This window comes from Hemicordylus capensis, chromosome 6, assembly GCF_027244095.1.
Source record: "Hemicordylus capensis ecotype Gifberg chromosome 6, rHemCap1.1.pri, whole genome shotgun sequence".
In the NCBI taxonomy this organism is placed as follows: domain Eukaryota; kingdom Metazoa; phylum Chordata; class Lepidosauria; order Squamata; family Cordylidae; genus Hemicordylus; species Hemicordylus capensis.
Genome location: NC_069662.1, coordinates 40,505,537 through 40,521,616, shown reverse-complemented (window position 1 = coordinate 40,521,616; position 16,080 = coordinate 40,505,537). Strand labels below are relative to the sequence as shown.

At 42.7% G+C, this 16,080-nt stretch overlaps 1 protein-coding gene across 1 annotated transcript; it reads right to left on the bottom strand.

Moving 5' to 3' along the window:
- Positions 1–5,457: 5,457 nt before the first annotated feature.
- On the bottom strand, positions 5,458–14,776 carry HOXB13 (homeobox B13). The gene is made up of 2 exons (XM_053263602.1): positions 13,933–14,776; positions 5,458–5,915 (listed from the first exon to the last, which is right to left on the bottom strand). The coding sequence occupies exons 1-2, from the start codon at positions 14,609–14,611 to the stop codon at positions 5,629–5,631; spliced, it is 966 nt and encodes a 321-aa protein (XP_053119577.1). The 5' UTR covers positions 14,612–14,776; the 3' UTR covers positions 5,458–5,628.
- Between the last annotated feature and the right edge of the window lie 1,304 nt (positions 14,777–16,080).

Sequence of the window (16,080 nt, the reverse complement as noted above, 5' to 3'; positions counted from 1 at the left end):
AGTCTGTGAAGACAATACTGAGCTAGATAGACCAATGGTCTGACTCAGTATATAGCAGTTTCCTATGTTCCTATCGTCTGAGTCGGGTTTCCAGAGGAATGTACGCCTTCTCCTGAGAGGGAATGAACATTTATCTCTCTACACTTTGCCGAATGTCTCCGAACAAAGCAAAAAATGTATGGACACACAAAGCAGGCAAAGTTGACCTCTTTTCAGTCTCACTGATCTCTATATGAGGGCTGAGCACATGGATTCAATAGGATGGCCAAGGGCTTAATTTGGGCGGAATCATGCCTGTAAAGGTTATGTAGGCACGTTGTTAAATACACGCGCCACTCACACAAAAAAGCCATAGTCATTTCTCCGTCTTTTGCCTTGTGTTTCCTCTTCGTTTTTATTTGAACTCACTATAAGTCTGCGGCTCATGTGGATATTACGTTTAGTCTACTCCAACAGAGTTGTCTTGGCTTGCATCTCAGTCGTCAGACAAAAGGGACCGTCTCCGTTCAGTCTCTTTCCAAGATGGATGAAGCTTCCTAGAGAATTAGAGTCTGAATGGGTTGGGGGTTGGGAGGCGGGGACAGAGGGCGAGAGCTAGAGCGAGAGCGTGCATTTATTTTGCGGGGAGGCTTTTCTTTCTATTGAGAATCCATAATAGTTCCGATACACATCAGATTTATTTCATATCATATAAAATAGCAGCTTCGGACCCTTGTAGGACAAAATAACATGATGATATACAGTACCTAAGTTTTATTCATCTTTCACACGGACACGAAGCACAAAAAAGATTACATTAAGTTTGTTACGGATGGTAATATGAAACCCTAACATTATTAATGTCCAAGGGAGAAGACAACACACACACACACACACACACACACACACACACACACACACACTTTTCAAAACACCACGATTAGTTGAAATACTTCAGATTTCGCATGGGCCGAGGTCTTTAACTTCCGTTGTGACCATTCTGGAAGATTTGGATTTCCCGAAGATTGATAAAGGAACAACCACATAAATTTCCTAATGAATGTTCACCGACATTTGCATGTAGATGAAGTTCAGTTCCACTGAATACGATTCTCCAAGAAGAAAGTTTTTAGCTTAAAAAAAAAAGTATTACTCACTGAAAATTAGGATTTGCCTTAATGGATTTCCACTCAGATTCGTATGGGGGGGGGAGCAGTCCAGTACCACCGAATATCATTACGCAAAATTATGTTTGAGGTGCAAGACAATTTGCAGGAACGATTAATGCCTTAAAACTTAGAAATATTTAACAACTCTTAAACATCAGAAAAACAAATATTAGAAGAAAGGGAAGACGATCCTAGTATAACTATTAGGAATATATGCTATATAGAATGTATATTATATTATTAGATAGATAGATAGATAGATAGATAGATAGATAGATAGATTATACATATATGTATATAATGATAGTGCAGCTCAGTAAGTTATTTATTAATTAAAATTGGTTAGGACAGACAGAGGCTTCAGACAGAGCATGGGCAGCCAACTTCTAGCGATGGTGTAGCAGTTTCTTGCACGGAACTGGGGATTGAACTAGAACAGGGGTTCTCAAACTTGAGTTCCCAGTTGTTGTTGGACTACAACTCTCACCACCCCTAGCCACAACGGTTGGCTGGGGATGATGGGAGTTGTAATCCAACAACATCTGGGGACCCAAGTTTGAGAATTCCTGGACTAGAAGGCCAGACACCTTAAGGGGCTGAGGTAAAGATCACAGAGATGGTGTGAAGCACCTGTGGGGGCGAATTATGCAGTAATCTCGGATTTGCATTGAAGGAAGCAGATGGGTTCATAGGGTGATGGAAGAATATAAGTATACCTGTCTATAGGCACTCTCCTGGCACTCAGTGCCTTGTCCCAAAATGAGTCCTTATGTATGCTTTCCTTGCGTGTCTTGTTCCAAAAGAGTCGTCCTTATGTATGCTTTCGTGAAGAATGCCTGTGGGGATGGGACCCTTCGTGCAACAGCACTGTTCAAGATGTCTCTTTTTCGTACACCACCATGTCATATTCTTCTTTTTCTCATCACTTTCCCTCTCTCTTGCTGTTGCTATAATCCACGGCGACGAGAAGACCACCTCTTATACAGGCACACACACACACACACACACACACACACACACGCCACGTGCCACTGTGACTAGGAAAAGATGGAAGGAATTACGGAGTGCGCTGACACTCGGAACCAGAAGGTGGCGATCGTGACCTAATCTTGCAAACCAGAGCTCTGGCTTTTCTTCTTCCCCGAAGAACAATCCTAATACCTCCTCCCCTCCTTTGACCTTAAGAACCTCCTTTTCCGGGGAAGGGGAGAGAGACCAGAGTCAAGGTCAACGCGGCCTAACTGCCAGGAGTAACCAGACCTCTGTTGTCAAAGTTAACACCTGATTTACTGGGCTGGGAAACTGCTCCACCCCCTTCACTACAGGAGGCGGCAAACGCTGGTAGACCGAGGAGTTTGCTCAGTCCTAAAGCACCATCCCCGGACCTTTCCCGCCTCATCCTCCAGATGCACCGCTTCTCCTGCCTCCATCTCAACACAAGCGATTGGGGCCATGGTGGGTGGGGCGAAGAGCTTGTGAATAGACCCGAGGAATTTCCCCATGGATAGCAGAACAGAGCTTCCCGTGAAACAACTAAGAAGCCCTACAGTATTTCAGGGGAAGGGGAGAACTAGAGCAGCCACCACTATAGACACTCCCCCTCGTAATCAGTCACATGCCAGAAGCAGATGCAATATTATAGTGGCTCCGAAATCAGAGTTGGCATCAGGCACAGCATTTTCAGTACAAGCGTTGTCTAGGGGGGAAATGCGCACCAACATTCAGAATCCCTCACTGTGGGTTTACAGTACAGATTGGAAGAAAGGAAGAAAGGAAAGCTCGGTTCATCCTTGAACTTGGCCTTTACGCCACCGATTTATGGGAGTGTACTGATGGTGAACCTCTCATTAGGTTTTTATGTATTTAAACGTCTGGTCCTTTGTCAATATGGGAGCCAGGGCACACAAAAAGTCTGCCACTATCTGTAATACACAACGTGAGTTTTAGGAATGTGAGAGGCAGGAGAGAAAGAGAAAAACGCGGAGGGCTTAAAATAAAACCGAGCAATCTTCTTTGCAGTTTACAATCCAGTCAGACGGTGTTGAGGTGTTGAGCGGGAGGGTGCTGATTACTGACTCGGAATGTCACCATTACTTGCTACAGATTAGAACATGGAGGTTTTTCAGCAAAACACGCACACACACACACGAATTTTGTCTACTCCTTTTAAACAAACAAAAAACTCAGTTGTTACTTTTTTGGTTACTTCTTAGACATTACAAACACAATTTTTGTGAGTTTGCAAGTTTAAAACACCGTTTTCACGGACTTACTTTTGTGCATTCAGTTATTTTATTACTATCATTGATTATTAGGTGTACTGATGTTGGGCCCCTTCGTGTTAAATCATGAACACTGTTTCTGGCATTCACGATAAATGGTATACATTAGTATATAAGTACAAGGGAGGAAATACGTAGACAACTATACCTTATGAACATATAAATCACCTCGATCTTAAACACATTTTGTGAAGTCCATCGCATTGAAATGAATGGGTCCTACTTCCAAGCACCCGCACGCATTTCGAATCAGGCTGACATAATTATTGGATAGATTTCTAAATAACCCCCCTCCACACATTTAGAACAAGGATTTTCCTTTGACCTGGGACTCCTCCATTACAAAAATATTTGGTTTTGATCGACCCATTGATTTCAGTGGAATTTTTTTCGAAGTAATACGTTTAGTATCGGAGTGTAAACCAGGTTTACGCAGTCGTATTTCCTTCGAATGTGTAAAACTTCTGTCTCCCGCCCTCTTTTCTACTTTCCATCACCTCCAAATCGTATTGGTTTAGAAATTACGGCTTTAAACCAAAAAACTGCCTCATGAAATGCTCCGAGAAATAATTGGTCCTTAAGTCCAATAGTAATAGTCTGGTCATAGTCTGGTGATAGGAGTATTTATTACTGTTATGTACTGGCAGTAATAATAGCATCTATCTGTTACCCAGTCATCGGAACATACGTCACCCCAAACTCATTGAAGCACCCGCATTCTAAACCAATTTACCTAGAACTGACTCACATGAGTTTCAGAACTTACTTCCAAAGGCGTGTTGAAAGCAGCAGGATGACAAACCAACAAAAATATTTGCAGAGAAATCTATCCGTATGCTCATTTACTCGCAAGGAACTGACTCCTGTGCCTAGATTTGCAGCAGTACAGGGCAATCTTACGTACGTCTACTCGAAACGACCCACTGTGTTCAATAAGGTTTACGACTTGGTAAATGGGTTTAGGATGGCAGCCTCAATCTCTCTTCCATATACTATATACAGAAAAACATTTTACGGCCTCAGACTCCAAACAATGAGAGTAAGATGGACTGAGCGTGTTAGTATCACAGGAAATATTACACGCAATGAAGATATTAAATACGGACTTTCCCTGTAACAGTGGGTGGTACCTTTAGTTCGCTAAATCGTAAATTATCTCTCACTTCTTTCTGTGTCCTCAAAGGCACTTATACAGAGATTTTGGTAGTATGCAAATTTATGCAAATGCAATCGACGAATTAACCGATTGCCATATAATTAATCAACAAAGGCATATTTAATCGGTGGATAGCTCTCATATACACGCATGCAATCCTAAAATATATACTGCAGAGAGTGTATACTGAGACTTCAGTATAGATTACCCCGCAAATGTACACGGTCCCTAAAACATAGATTATTTCTTTCAAGTAAAAATAGCTATCAATATTCCACACAGATGAAAGAGGAAACCGTTCCTTGAGTTCTGTACATGATTCCTGTTGAACCGGCAGACAAATGGAACCGAAAGCAAGCCGAGCCATCCGGATTATTGAGAATTTATTTAAAATTCGGTTCGATTTTAGGCAGTTTGCCTCTCCTTGCTTGCATTTTCTTTCTGGTCTTCTCTCTCCCACCCCCACCGCGCAATGCAGCTCTCAATTACTGAACTTCATACAAAGAAAGAGAATATAATTCGCATAGTAATGGCACTAAAGTGGCAAAAAAAAATCATAAAAATAAACTGCAAATTGCACACCGTTTTCTTTTTCTCCCTACATAATAATAATAACAAGAATAACAACAATAACAACAACATTTTATCGCTCGCAAATCATCAGTTGTTTTGCAGATCGGGTTTTAACTTATTCGAGAAAACAACAATAACAAAAAAAAATTAAAGGTAACGAGAGATTCGCAGAGACAAGGCCATGGCCAAGCCAATTTCGCCTGCTTCCGCCGAGGTGAAGAGTGGAGACGGGCGGGGCTGGGAGAGAGGAAGCCATTGTAGATCCCTCGTGGGTCACTCTGGTTTAATCCCTCCGCCTCCCCTGCTGTTTTCCTCCCCCCCCCCTTTCCCCCCTTTCCAGCTCCTGTCCCGCAAGGCCTTGGGGAGACCCCAGAGATGTCTGAATCCATGCCTCCCTCTCTTGCCCCCCGGGCTGCCACCCTGCCTGCCTTGCTTCCTTCTTTCCCCCTCTGTGCGCGGTGTCTCGATCTCAAGGGGTGCTGCTGCTGCTGCTGCTGCTGCTAGTGCTGCTACTGGTGGTTTTCACCTTGGCCACCACCTTCTTCTCTTTCACCCTCCGGTTCTGGAACCAAATGGTGATCTGTCTCTCGGTGAGGTTGGTGGCGGCGGAGATCTTCCGCCGCTTGTCCTTGGTGATGAACTTGCTGTTGGCGTACTCCTTCTCCAGCTCCTTCAGCTGCCCCTTGCTGTAAGGGATCCTCTTCTTGCGGCCTCGGCGGAAGGAGCAGCCCTCCGGAGGGTGTTGGCCTACCGCTTCTGAGCAGCCAGAGAAAGGAAGGAAGGAAGGAAGAAAGAGGAGAGCTGGTTAAACTAGCCGCCGGTGAGGGTGAAAGGCCTGCTGGGGAAACTACTACAGCCCTGGGCAGAGTGAAATTGACTAGCTCAGCCCAGTCCTTTGTCTGGCTGCCCTTCAGTGTCAAAACAAGGGTGAAATTGACGAATATGCAATAGAGGGCTTTCCTCTTCACTCCCAACTTCGACTCTGTTAACTGGATTATTATCAGGGGTGTAGGTGTAATTGAGCAGATGGGTTCAAAGAACTTCCCCCAGCTCCTGAGGGCTCCCCAGCTCCACCCCTGCCTATTTTCTTCATTCTCTCCCTCACTCCAAGGGGCCACGCGGAGAAGGGCGCCCTCTCTCCTAGCTATGCCCCTGCTTGTTATTACTCCCCCCCCCCCGCCTTTCCCTGCTTTTGCAAGTGTTCTTTCTGCCTGCATTATTCTCACACACAATTTGCCCCTTCTCCAGCGGCCTACCCAGCTCGATGATGGTGAAGCCATTTCTGTATGTGATATTATAACCCCAATTCTAAATAGCTTTGCTTGGGAGAAAGTCCCAGCGAAATCAAGTGTGACCTTATTAGACCAGATTAAATAAATGTGCGTTGTCAAATACAGACAGGGGTAAAATTGGAAACTGATATTCTGCTTAATTAATCTTCTTGTTGGAAGCAATTCCTCCTCACTTTCTTCTAAGTTCATCGTAGTTAATAGGACATACACAATAGGGTGGTATATCAGACAGCTTTTCTCTTTTTTCCAAGCCTTAACTCTTCTCACCCTATAGGAAAAGTGACACATTTGTGTTTTAATTTATTTTGAATAATTATAATGGAGGTATTAAGGTTTTAATTGTTTTAAGGTTTTCATTTTAAATCTGTTTTATGTTGTAGATTGCCCAGAGTTGGAAGTTTAGGGCGGTCTACAAATTTCAAATGTGTGTGTGTGTGTGTGTGTTACAAATTCATCTCCACAAAGTTGTATTTGTCTGAGTAGCTTTTATACTATTTATAAATAATGTATTTGATGTTAAGCCCTATTGATTTCCCTTAGACTTGCTCCTACGTAATTTTATTTAGGGGTGGGGGAGTGTTGGAAAATCATTCAGTATCAGTTTGTTTATCCACATATGTGTTCTAGCAATGGTCTCATTTGCATGACTTTTTTGTCCTCCTTATATCCCACCTTCACCTCCATTTACATGGATTGCAATTGGCAAACTTCCATTTTTGCTCAATCATTAATACCACCAAACACATTGCCTGCTTCCCAGTGTGAGTCACTGGAATTTGTACAAGGCTGCAAGTGCAGATAATAAGAATAAACTCGATTTGTTAGCTGCCTCATAACAAATTGTTCTCTGGGCAGCTTACAACACAGGATTAAAACATATAATAAAAACACATAACACCTTAAATCATAGCAGACCAAAAAGAGGAAAAATACAAAATACAATACAAAACAGTTTAAAAACTCATTTTAAAATTAGTTTAAAATCAAATCAGATCAGATCTGAAAATCAGAATTTAAAAGGCCTGAGTGAACAAAAAGGTCTTACCTGGCATCTAAAAAAATAAAGTGATGAAGCCAGGAGAACCGCACTGGGGAGGCTATTCCATAAATGGGGTGCAACCACTGAAAAGGCCCTCCCTAGTAGCTACCTGCCTCACCTCCTTTAGCAGGGGCACCCGGAAAAGGTCCCGGATAGGACATATGGGGCAAAGTGCTCTCTCAGGTAACCCGGTCCTAAGACATTAAGGGCTTTAAAGGTTTAAACCAGCACCTTGAATTGGGCTTTGAAACTGGACTAGGAGCCAGTGCAGCTGACAAAGCACAGGCATAATATGTTCAATTATAATAATGAATACATCTCAGAAATCAATGGTGCATTTTGTTATTCTCTAGGAGTATAGACTAAAGCAAGGAATATTACTGAAGTAATACTTTGCATGTTGGTGGATCTGAATATTACATCTTTTGGTACAGGCTTCCGGCCTGCAGTGAGATCTATCTATCTATCTATCTATCTACACACACACACACACACACAGTTAATAGAACAACAACAACAAGCCTGAAGTGGGCAATTTTGCAATGTATGATTTAAATGGATATTCCCAGGTTATACAGTTCTAAAGCATACTACAGCATTCTGACAGTCGCACTGTAGTGAGCATCAGAATTACGCAGGCTTTGGGAGAATTCTTAGACACTGAATACTGATTTGAATGCAAGAATCCAAGATTCTGAAGTGACATTTGGACAGATACAGAAAGCAAGCTATTTAAAATTAGTAAAATATGTGAGGGGGACAAAACATGAGCTTTACTAGTTTAAAGGGTTTATTGTAGTCTTTGTCCCAATTATGTGCTACTTTTTTTAAAAAAAGGCACAGTTACAACCTCAAATCTAAATCTCACTCTCTCTGTTTGTCCAAATTAGACATATAATTTTAGATCAGGGACATGTCATATCAGATGGATCCACACACACACACCTGTCACAGTCAAAACAGCTTTTGTGACCAATGTATACACATTCACATAGATCTTAAAAACCGCCAGGAATTATCCAATCTGGGAATTAAATCACATGCATATAATGGCAAAAGAACAGACACATCACACAGATCCAAGTTCTCAGGTGATTCTTCTGATGGAACTGGATGTATCTGGGTATATTTTACTAAACTAGTCTTGTAAAAAACATAGGCAGATCCAGCCAAGGTTAGACATGTTTAAGTCCCATTACATTTGCAATGAAAGACATATAAACTTGCTTAAGTCTGCCATTAAAAACTGTGGATTTAAAAGTGCTTAACTTTAGTACCACAGAAATATATTCCAATATATTATTCTAGTTAATGACCGTAAATAAATAAAACCCAACTATTCATTAGATATTGACATATTGAATAGAATATTTGTTTGTGTTTTCTGTGTATTTAGAGCTAATGCACAGCATTGTATCTTACAGAAATGTATACTGAACCTTTCTACTTCTTGAGGCCTACAGTGCCACAATACAGTATTACTGTGATAGAATGGAGCATATATTGTTGTTGTGGTGGTGATGTATTGCTGAATTTGAATGGTTATGAGTTCATGTATTGAACTACTCAACGTGCAGTAATGTGCAGTAAGTGTGCAATCAGTCATAATGATGGTAATAGTACTGCAAAGTACATCACTGAATCAAAGCACTAGGACACAATCCAGTGGAAAATTATCTAACACAAGTGCCAAGTAAAATGCATAAGAAACACTTGCACTGGTCTCCTTCATTTCAGTGGATCTTGTGCAAGAGAACTTCCTGCTATGCCCTTACTTTTTATGTTCTGTTAGTGGCTAAAGACAAGGAATGCAAAATACTGGATCTTACTGTATTACTTTATGGAATTTACTAATAAATAAATACTATACAAATGAATAGTTCAGACACAAATTATACTCATATTCAATGAGAACATGGGACATTGTAACGTATACTCCTAAATCTGAAAATTCTGGTACTGGCTTGGCGCCTACAGTACATAGTGAATATAATACTGAATTGTAAATAATATTATGGCATATATTCTGTACATGTTCTTGTGTATTTTTAAAGAGAAAAACAGTTTAGAAATGCTATCAATAATACAGTAATAATAAATAATTGCCGAGGGCATAAAATATTGCAATATACTGAATTTAAAAAAAACTTATTCGATACTAGCTGGGATATAGACAATGTGGCAATTGAGGCTACTGAAACAAAGCTAGTATTATGCTGCAGCTTGGAACATGTGCCCATTAATAAAATGTACTAATGCTTTCGAGGAATTCTCAACCCCAGTTTCAATCCACAGGAAGGAACTTGGCCACTAATTTCAAGGCAACCTGACAGAATTCTGCTCTAAGGCTGCATTTGTGCATCTCTTAGAATGTGGATTAATTATGTTATTAATAGTGGGAGGCTGGAGAGCATTGTTTTATTTGCTGAAAGCCAGCCTTGAAAAAAGTGCTATGAAATCCTAATGCCCAAGTATAACCCCTGCTGATTCGGCAAAGAGGCACCATTTCAAGAGCTGGCTGGCACTCTTCCATTTAGCTAGGGGGAGGCAACCCCCCTTTTCATCCCAGCATAGCACCCCTGTCAGTGTCTGTTGCTGGTGTGGTGTTCCCTTCTGTGCCTTTTCAAACAGTGAGATCTTTAGGAGCAGGGAACAATTTTCTCACTGCTTTTGCTATGTAAGCCACTTTGAGAACGTTTTTGTTATTGTTGTTGTTGAAAAGTGATAAATAAATATTTTATTAATAATAATAATATTCTGTGGGATAGTAAAAACTGTTTAGGATACGGAATTGTGCCAGAAGTCCTTTCATTGTTCATTGGTATCGCAAATGTGGGGGACTTCCTTGAGATTATGACTAAGTTACTTTCCAAAGTGCCTAAAGACATCTGGCAAATAAATGAAACCCTTCCCCTTCCCCCTCCCTCTCCTTTTTTATATTTATTTATTCATTTCCTTCCGTCCCCTTTCTTTATTTCTTCAGGGACCGTTCTCGCTGAAGACAGCTCCTGCTAACTTGAGCAAAGAGGCATTTAAAAGTGTATATATATTACAAAAAATATATAAATATTTTAAATATTTTAGCTTAATATTTTAATTGTGTCTTCTTTACAATCTTGTTTTTAAATTTTGCTGTAAACCACCTTGGGATTGTTTTAATGAAAGGCGGTATATAAATTTAACAATAAATAAATAAATAAATAAATAAATAAATAAATAAATAAATAAATAAAAGAAAAGAAAAGAAAAGAAAAGAAAAGAAAAGAAAAGAAAAGTGGAGAACTACTGGCCCTATCCAGGCCCAGCACAGCATCCCTCCAGCAGCTGTTGCTGGTGTCTAGCTTGTATATAAATGGTGGTGGTGCTTTCTTTCTAGAGTGAGAGCCCTTTGGGGATAGAAACTACTTTCTTTGTTTTTTCTGTGTAAACCATTTTCAGAACAGCAACAACGTTCTTTCTCTTGTATTTTCTCCATTTGGTGGGAGATGTGACGGTGGATTGTAATGAAGTAATAATCAATTTTGTTAAATTTAGTTTAGCAAAGAAGCAGGATCAGGAATATGTTATTGGGGAGTGGGGGGTGGGAGAAGAATCAGGGAGTCTGAGTTTTATGGCAACAATTAAACATTGTTGTATTCAAAATTGTTTAATGTTGAAAACCAATGCATTTTGAATATTATTATTATTATTATTATTATCTAAAAGCCATATGTAGATTACATAATCATTTAAAGTCTGCATTAATTTAATCAGAGAAAATTTTGCCTGTTGCATTGTTACTCATATATCATTATTCACATTAATGGTATGCATTATACAAAGCAGGTACAATGGTGTGTTTCTATGGAAGTAACTAAAGTTGATATAGGAGCATGCAAACTTTTGGGTTTCACAGAACACTTCACCAGGCAGAATTTTATTTACTATCATATTTTGTATGGTTCCATGATTTGTTTTTAGGAAAAATTTCAGTGGCTTCAGGGAGTGGGCAGAGGAAGGTTTCCACGACCCCTTATGGTGAAGTCTTATAGAACATCAGTTACAAGTGGTCACTGAAGAGAAAGAATCACAGGGACTGAAAGGGACCTGCATAAAGATAATAGGGCCTGCATAAAGAATCACTGCATAGAGAATTGCAGAGACTGAAGGGGCCCTCCAACAGTCATCAAGCCCACCCCCTGGCAACCAGATGGAATGCACCACACCCTCCCAAGCACCTCATGAATAGCATAAGCAAAAGAATAATCACTCCGCCAGGTGGAGTCCACTAGACCCACTGGAGATATTTATGCATTTTTGCAAGTGTATGTATTTACTTCCTTATAAATCTACTCCCAATCTTTTCTTAAGGATAAATTTTGATTTTCTGCTATTTAGTCCTTTGTTTCCACTCCTGTGCCATTGCTTAATTTCATCAGACAGTATATACATCTCAGTATAAAGCTGAAATACCAGGATTTTAAAGAAAGAACTGAAGCGACTGCAGTCCATCACAGACTCTGACGAGCAAACAGTCAGCCCCATTCATTTCCATAGGGTGGACTTACAAGTAAACTGGTTTAGAATCCAGCAACAAAGCTCCTGTTGAAATAAATTATTCCCCTGCCCCGTCCCTCATGCCTTATTATGCCCCTCTGATCCCTAAGGATAGCAATGGCATCAATTTCTGCTACTGCACTTTGCAGTCTAATTACCACCATGTGCCAGGAGGTACTATTTGGAACCACCTCCTTCCTCTGACAGAGCACTTTTGACAGAGCCTCTACCAAAGAGGAAATAAGTTTCCAAGGAATGGGAAGGATCGGGGCCTGAGCAGTACAAATAAACCAAAGGAGCAAAAAAGAGCAAATAAAGCAAGGAGAGAGAAAAACAACCCAAGGCAGAGAGGCGAAACCTGATCTCAGATGGGATACTCTCAGGGGTGTGGGTGGGGGAGTGGGGGCCGTGTTCGCCCCCTCCCTCCCTCCCTCCCTCCCTCGGAGTGAGGGAGATCATGAAGGGGTGGAGCTGGGGGCCGCTCAGGAGCTGGAGGCCATCCGCTCAATTATAGCTGCACCCCTGGATCCTCTACATCTGTGGCAATGCAGTTCTTTGGAGACTGGGCTGATTTACTGGGGTTTGATCGGTGCTTAACTGATAACAGGTGCTGGAGTTTAAGCCTGCCTGCTGTGTCCCGTTCATGGTCTGCGGCGTAGAAGCCCTCACCCTAATCCCAGTTGTGTTCGGGGTTGGTTTAGGGGCTATACGGTGGTGCGGGGAAGGCACTTTGCACTTGCTCAGAGACAAGCTCGTCTTGAGGATTCGTTCACACGGTCCAAGGCCCGAGCATTGGGAAACTGGGTTCAGATTAAATTGGAGCCATTCTCGGCAGTTGACGCAACAATAACCCAAGGATTCGGGTTTTTCAATTTGAAACTTGAAAATAACAAGAACAAAAAGGAAATCACCTCCCTGGGTGGTATTAACGTACTCTTTACGTTGGGGGAAAACACACACACACACACACACACAGTTGTTAGAGCTCATACATTCCTGCGATACAGAGAACAACTCAGTATTTGAAATCAGCGGAAGAACCCTCATGTGTTGTCTAAAGGGAGTTCTGCCATAGGCTCCAATGTGATGAGAACTGCTCTGCCCTGTATGCATCTAGGGCAGTATCCAGCCTAGTTAGTCATGACTTAGCACCACTGAAATAAATGGGTCAAGTTGGTCATGGCCAATTCAAGTTCTATGAATTTAAACTGGACTTGGTCATGATTAACTTAGTTTGGACGCTACCCATGATATATATCCATTCCGCCCCCACACACACACACACATACACACTGAGCCGAAGGCTCCCATGGTGATTTATTATGCTAAATGAAAGCGGCAGAGAATACGACTAGTATAGTATAGTATAGTATAGTATATAGTATAGTATAGTATAGTATAGTATAGTATAGGTCTAAATTGGTTTCTTTTTCGGCTGAGCATTCAAAGAAGTAATATAATATAATATAATATAATATAATATAATATAATATAATATAATATAATATAATATAATATAATATAATATAATATAATATAATATAACTTCAGAGAATTCTCAGTGGATATAATATATACACTATACACACCATACAACATAACTTGAGAGAGTTCTCAGTGGAGAAGGAATGGCAATTTAGACCAATGTAGCCCTGGGGGAGATGGGAGTGGAGAGTAATACGCACACAGCTTCCAAGCGCCGCCGTCCACTACATTCGGGAGCCACCAGCGCCACAGACTCTTCGCTCCCTACCTGAAGAAGAGGAGCTTCCAGGGCAGAGCCGAGCCCGGAGCCCCTCTCCTGTCAGGGGCCACCTGCTTCCCACTTCAGGGTGAAACCTACCCAAGCAACCAGCCCAGAAGCTGAAGGAGGGATGGGGAGAGGGATGTGGGCGGCATTCGTTACCTGCGAAAGCAGTTTTCCAAAAGTGTCCTGCGGGGCTTTGATCTTTCGGACAACACACCTGGTTGTTCCAGCCTCCGGCCAAGGCCCAGGGTTCGTGATAAGGGTCCACGGGCAGGAGCGCTTCGTGCCTGGCCTCGCCAGGTGGCCCCCCTATGGTCTGGACCACAGAAACGTCCAGGTAGCTCGCCATGGGCTGGTAAGGCCCCGCGTAGCCCGGGTAGAAGGCGAACTCCGCCGGGCGCGTCTGGTACTCCTCGGGAGCAGCCGCGCTGGCTGCGGAGCTGCAGGCGTCCACGTACTTCTCCGCCGGGTAGCCGGCCTGCGGCGGCGCGGGGCACGGCTTAAGGGCGCTCCGCGCCACCCGGTACGAGTAGTAGCCGCCGCCGAAACATCCGTAGGAGAAGGGCGCGGCGGTGGTGGTCGAGGAGGCTGCCTGCGGGATGGCCCCCGGGCACGGAATGCACTGCTTGGCGGAGGCTTCTCCGGAGCCCGGAGGGGCGCCGTCCAGGGGAGGGTAGCTGGGGCCGTGCATCGAGGGGCTGGGGCCGCCGAGAGCCACGTTCCGGCAGTGGCTGCTGCTGGCCTGGAAAGGGGACGGGCTCAGCAAGCCGTCCATGCTCTTGTGGGGCGCCTCATCCAGGCTCCTCCGGGCTTCTCCGAAGGCTGCTTCCAGGTCCATCCAGCGAAGCGTGCCGCGGTCCGGGGCATGGGCGGCCGCTTCTCGCGGGCGCTCCGCTTCGCCGGCCTAACGGGACCGAGTGGGGGACTACTGGGGGGTAGGCGAGGCGGGGGATCGTCTTAAAAGGCTGGCGACTGCCAAAGGAGGGTCGCCTGGGCTGCCAGGGTTAGCTCTCCTTCTCCCCCCCCCCCACCCCGCGCGCGACGCAAAGGACGTGGCTTTCCCAGAATGGCCCGCTCATTGGCTGAGACGCATCCACGGGCGACGTTGTGGGGAGGCCAAGGAGAGGGAGGCGATGAGGAGGGGGAAGCAAAAATGCTTTTATGACAAGACGCGGAGAGGCGGGGGAGCCAGCACGTGACAAACCTCTGGCCAGGAAGGGCTTGGATATCATTTTTTGCGGGTTGCTGCTTTCTCTTCAAGCTGCCAAGATTAAGGGAGGGGGCTACGCCACACCAGTGTCCGCTCCCCCATTTGGAACAGGCATAATGCAGTGGAAGGGGAAACATTCGCTAATGTAGAAAAAGCTTGTAATAGAAGCAACAGTCTGTAACACAAGTTTATAAAGTAAGAATGAGAGGGAGAGAGGGAAAGAAAGAAAGAAAGAAAGAAAGAAAGAAAGAAAGAAAGAAAGAAAGAAAGAAAGAAAGAAAGACTCAATCTCGGAACGCTTTTTCATAAGGATTACCTCAAATCTGATGTATGCAAGATAAATAAAAGTTCCATGGCCTATGGACTGCACTCTATCTTTCCGGCACATTTGCAGATTTTGTTTAAATGGAAGTCCAGAATATCTGCTAATATCTACACATGATGGATGTTTCCTGATCCTTGCATGGCTGGCCGTGGACGGTGCAGTGCAGTGGTGACTCTTCTTTTCAGGATTGTATATGTTAAAGTTTCACAGTTTTAAGGTTTTTTTTATTTAATTAGTATGAAAAAGCCATCAGAAGGAAGGAAGGGAAGGAAGGAAAGAAAGAAGGAAAGAAGGACAAGCTCCTGATAAGATACATGGGCATAAACTCTGAGCTCTGTACAAATTATTTGCAGTTGTGTTCTTTTATATCATATTGCAGGTTATAATTCAGAGATATTGCTCTAAACCAGACCGGATACTTCTTTAAAATTTATACTGGATGGTCGGAGGCAAATGAACACATGGACTCAGTTTCAAGCACTTTAGAAATAAAACTACTGTGCTTCAGAAATAAAACCCAAGTCTTTTTAATTTTAGGAATGAAAAGTGAGGGTTAATACATGAGGCATGCAAAACAGGACATTGATATATTGAGAAAAAGAAAGGGGGGGAGAGAGAAAAGAAATAAGGAAGGAATTCATATTATTCCCTATGCATGTGATAAGAAAATAGGGAAAGCAAAGTATGGATTAATCAATACAGAACTTGTGACCTTAGTAACTGGCACCACATCTTAAACATATTCACTTGGATGCTGAAAAAATAAAAATAA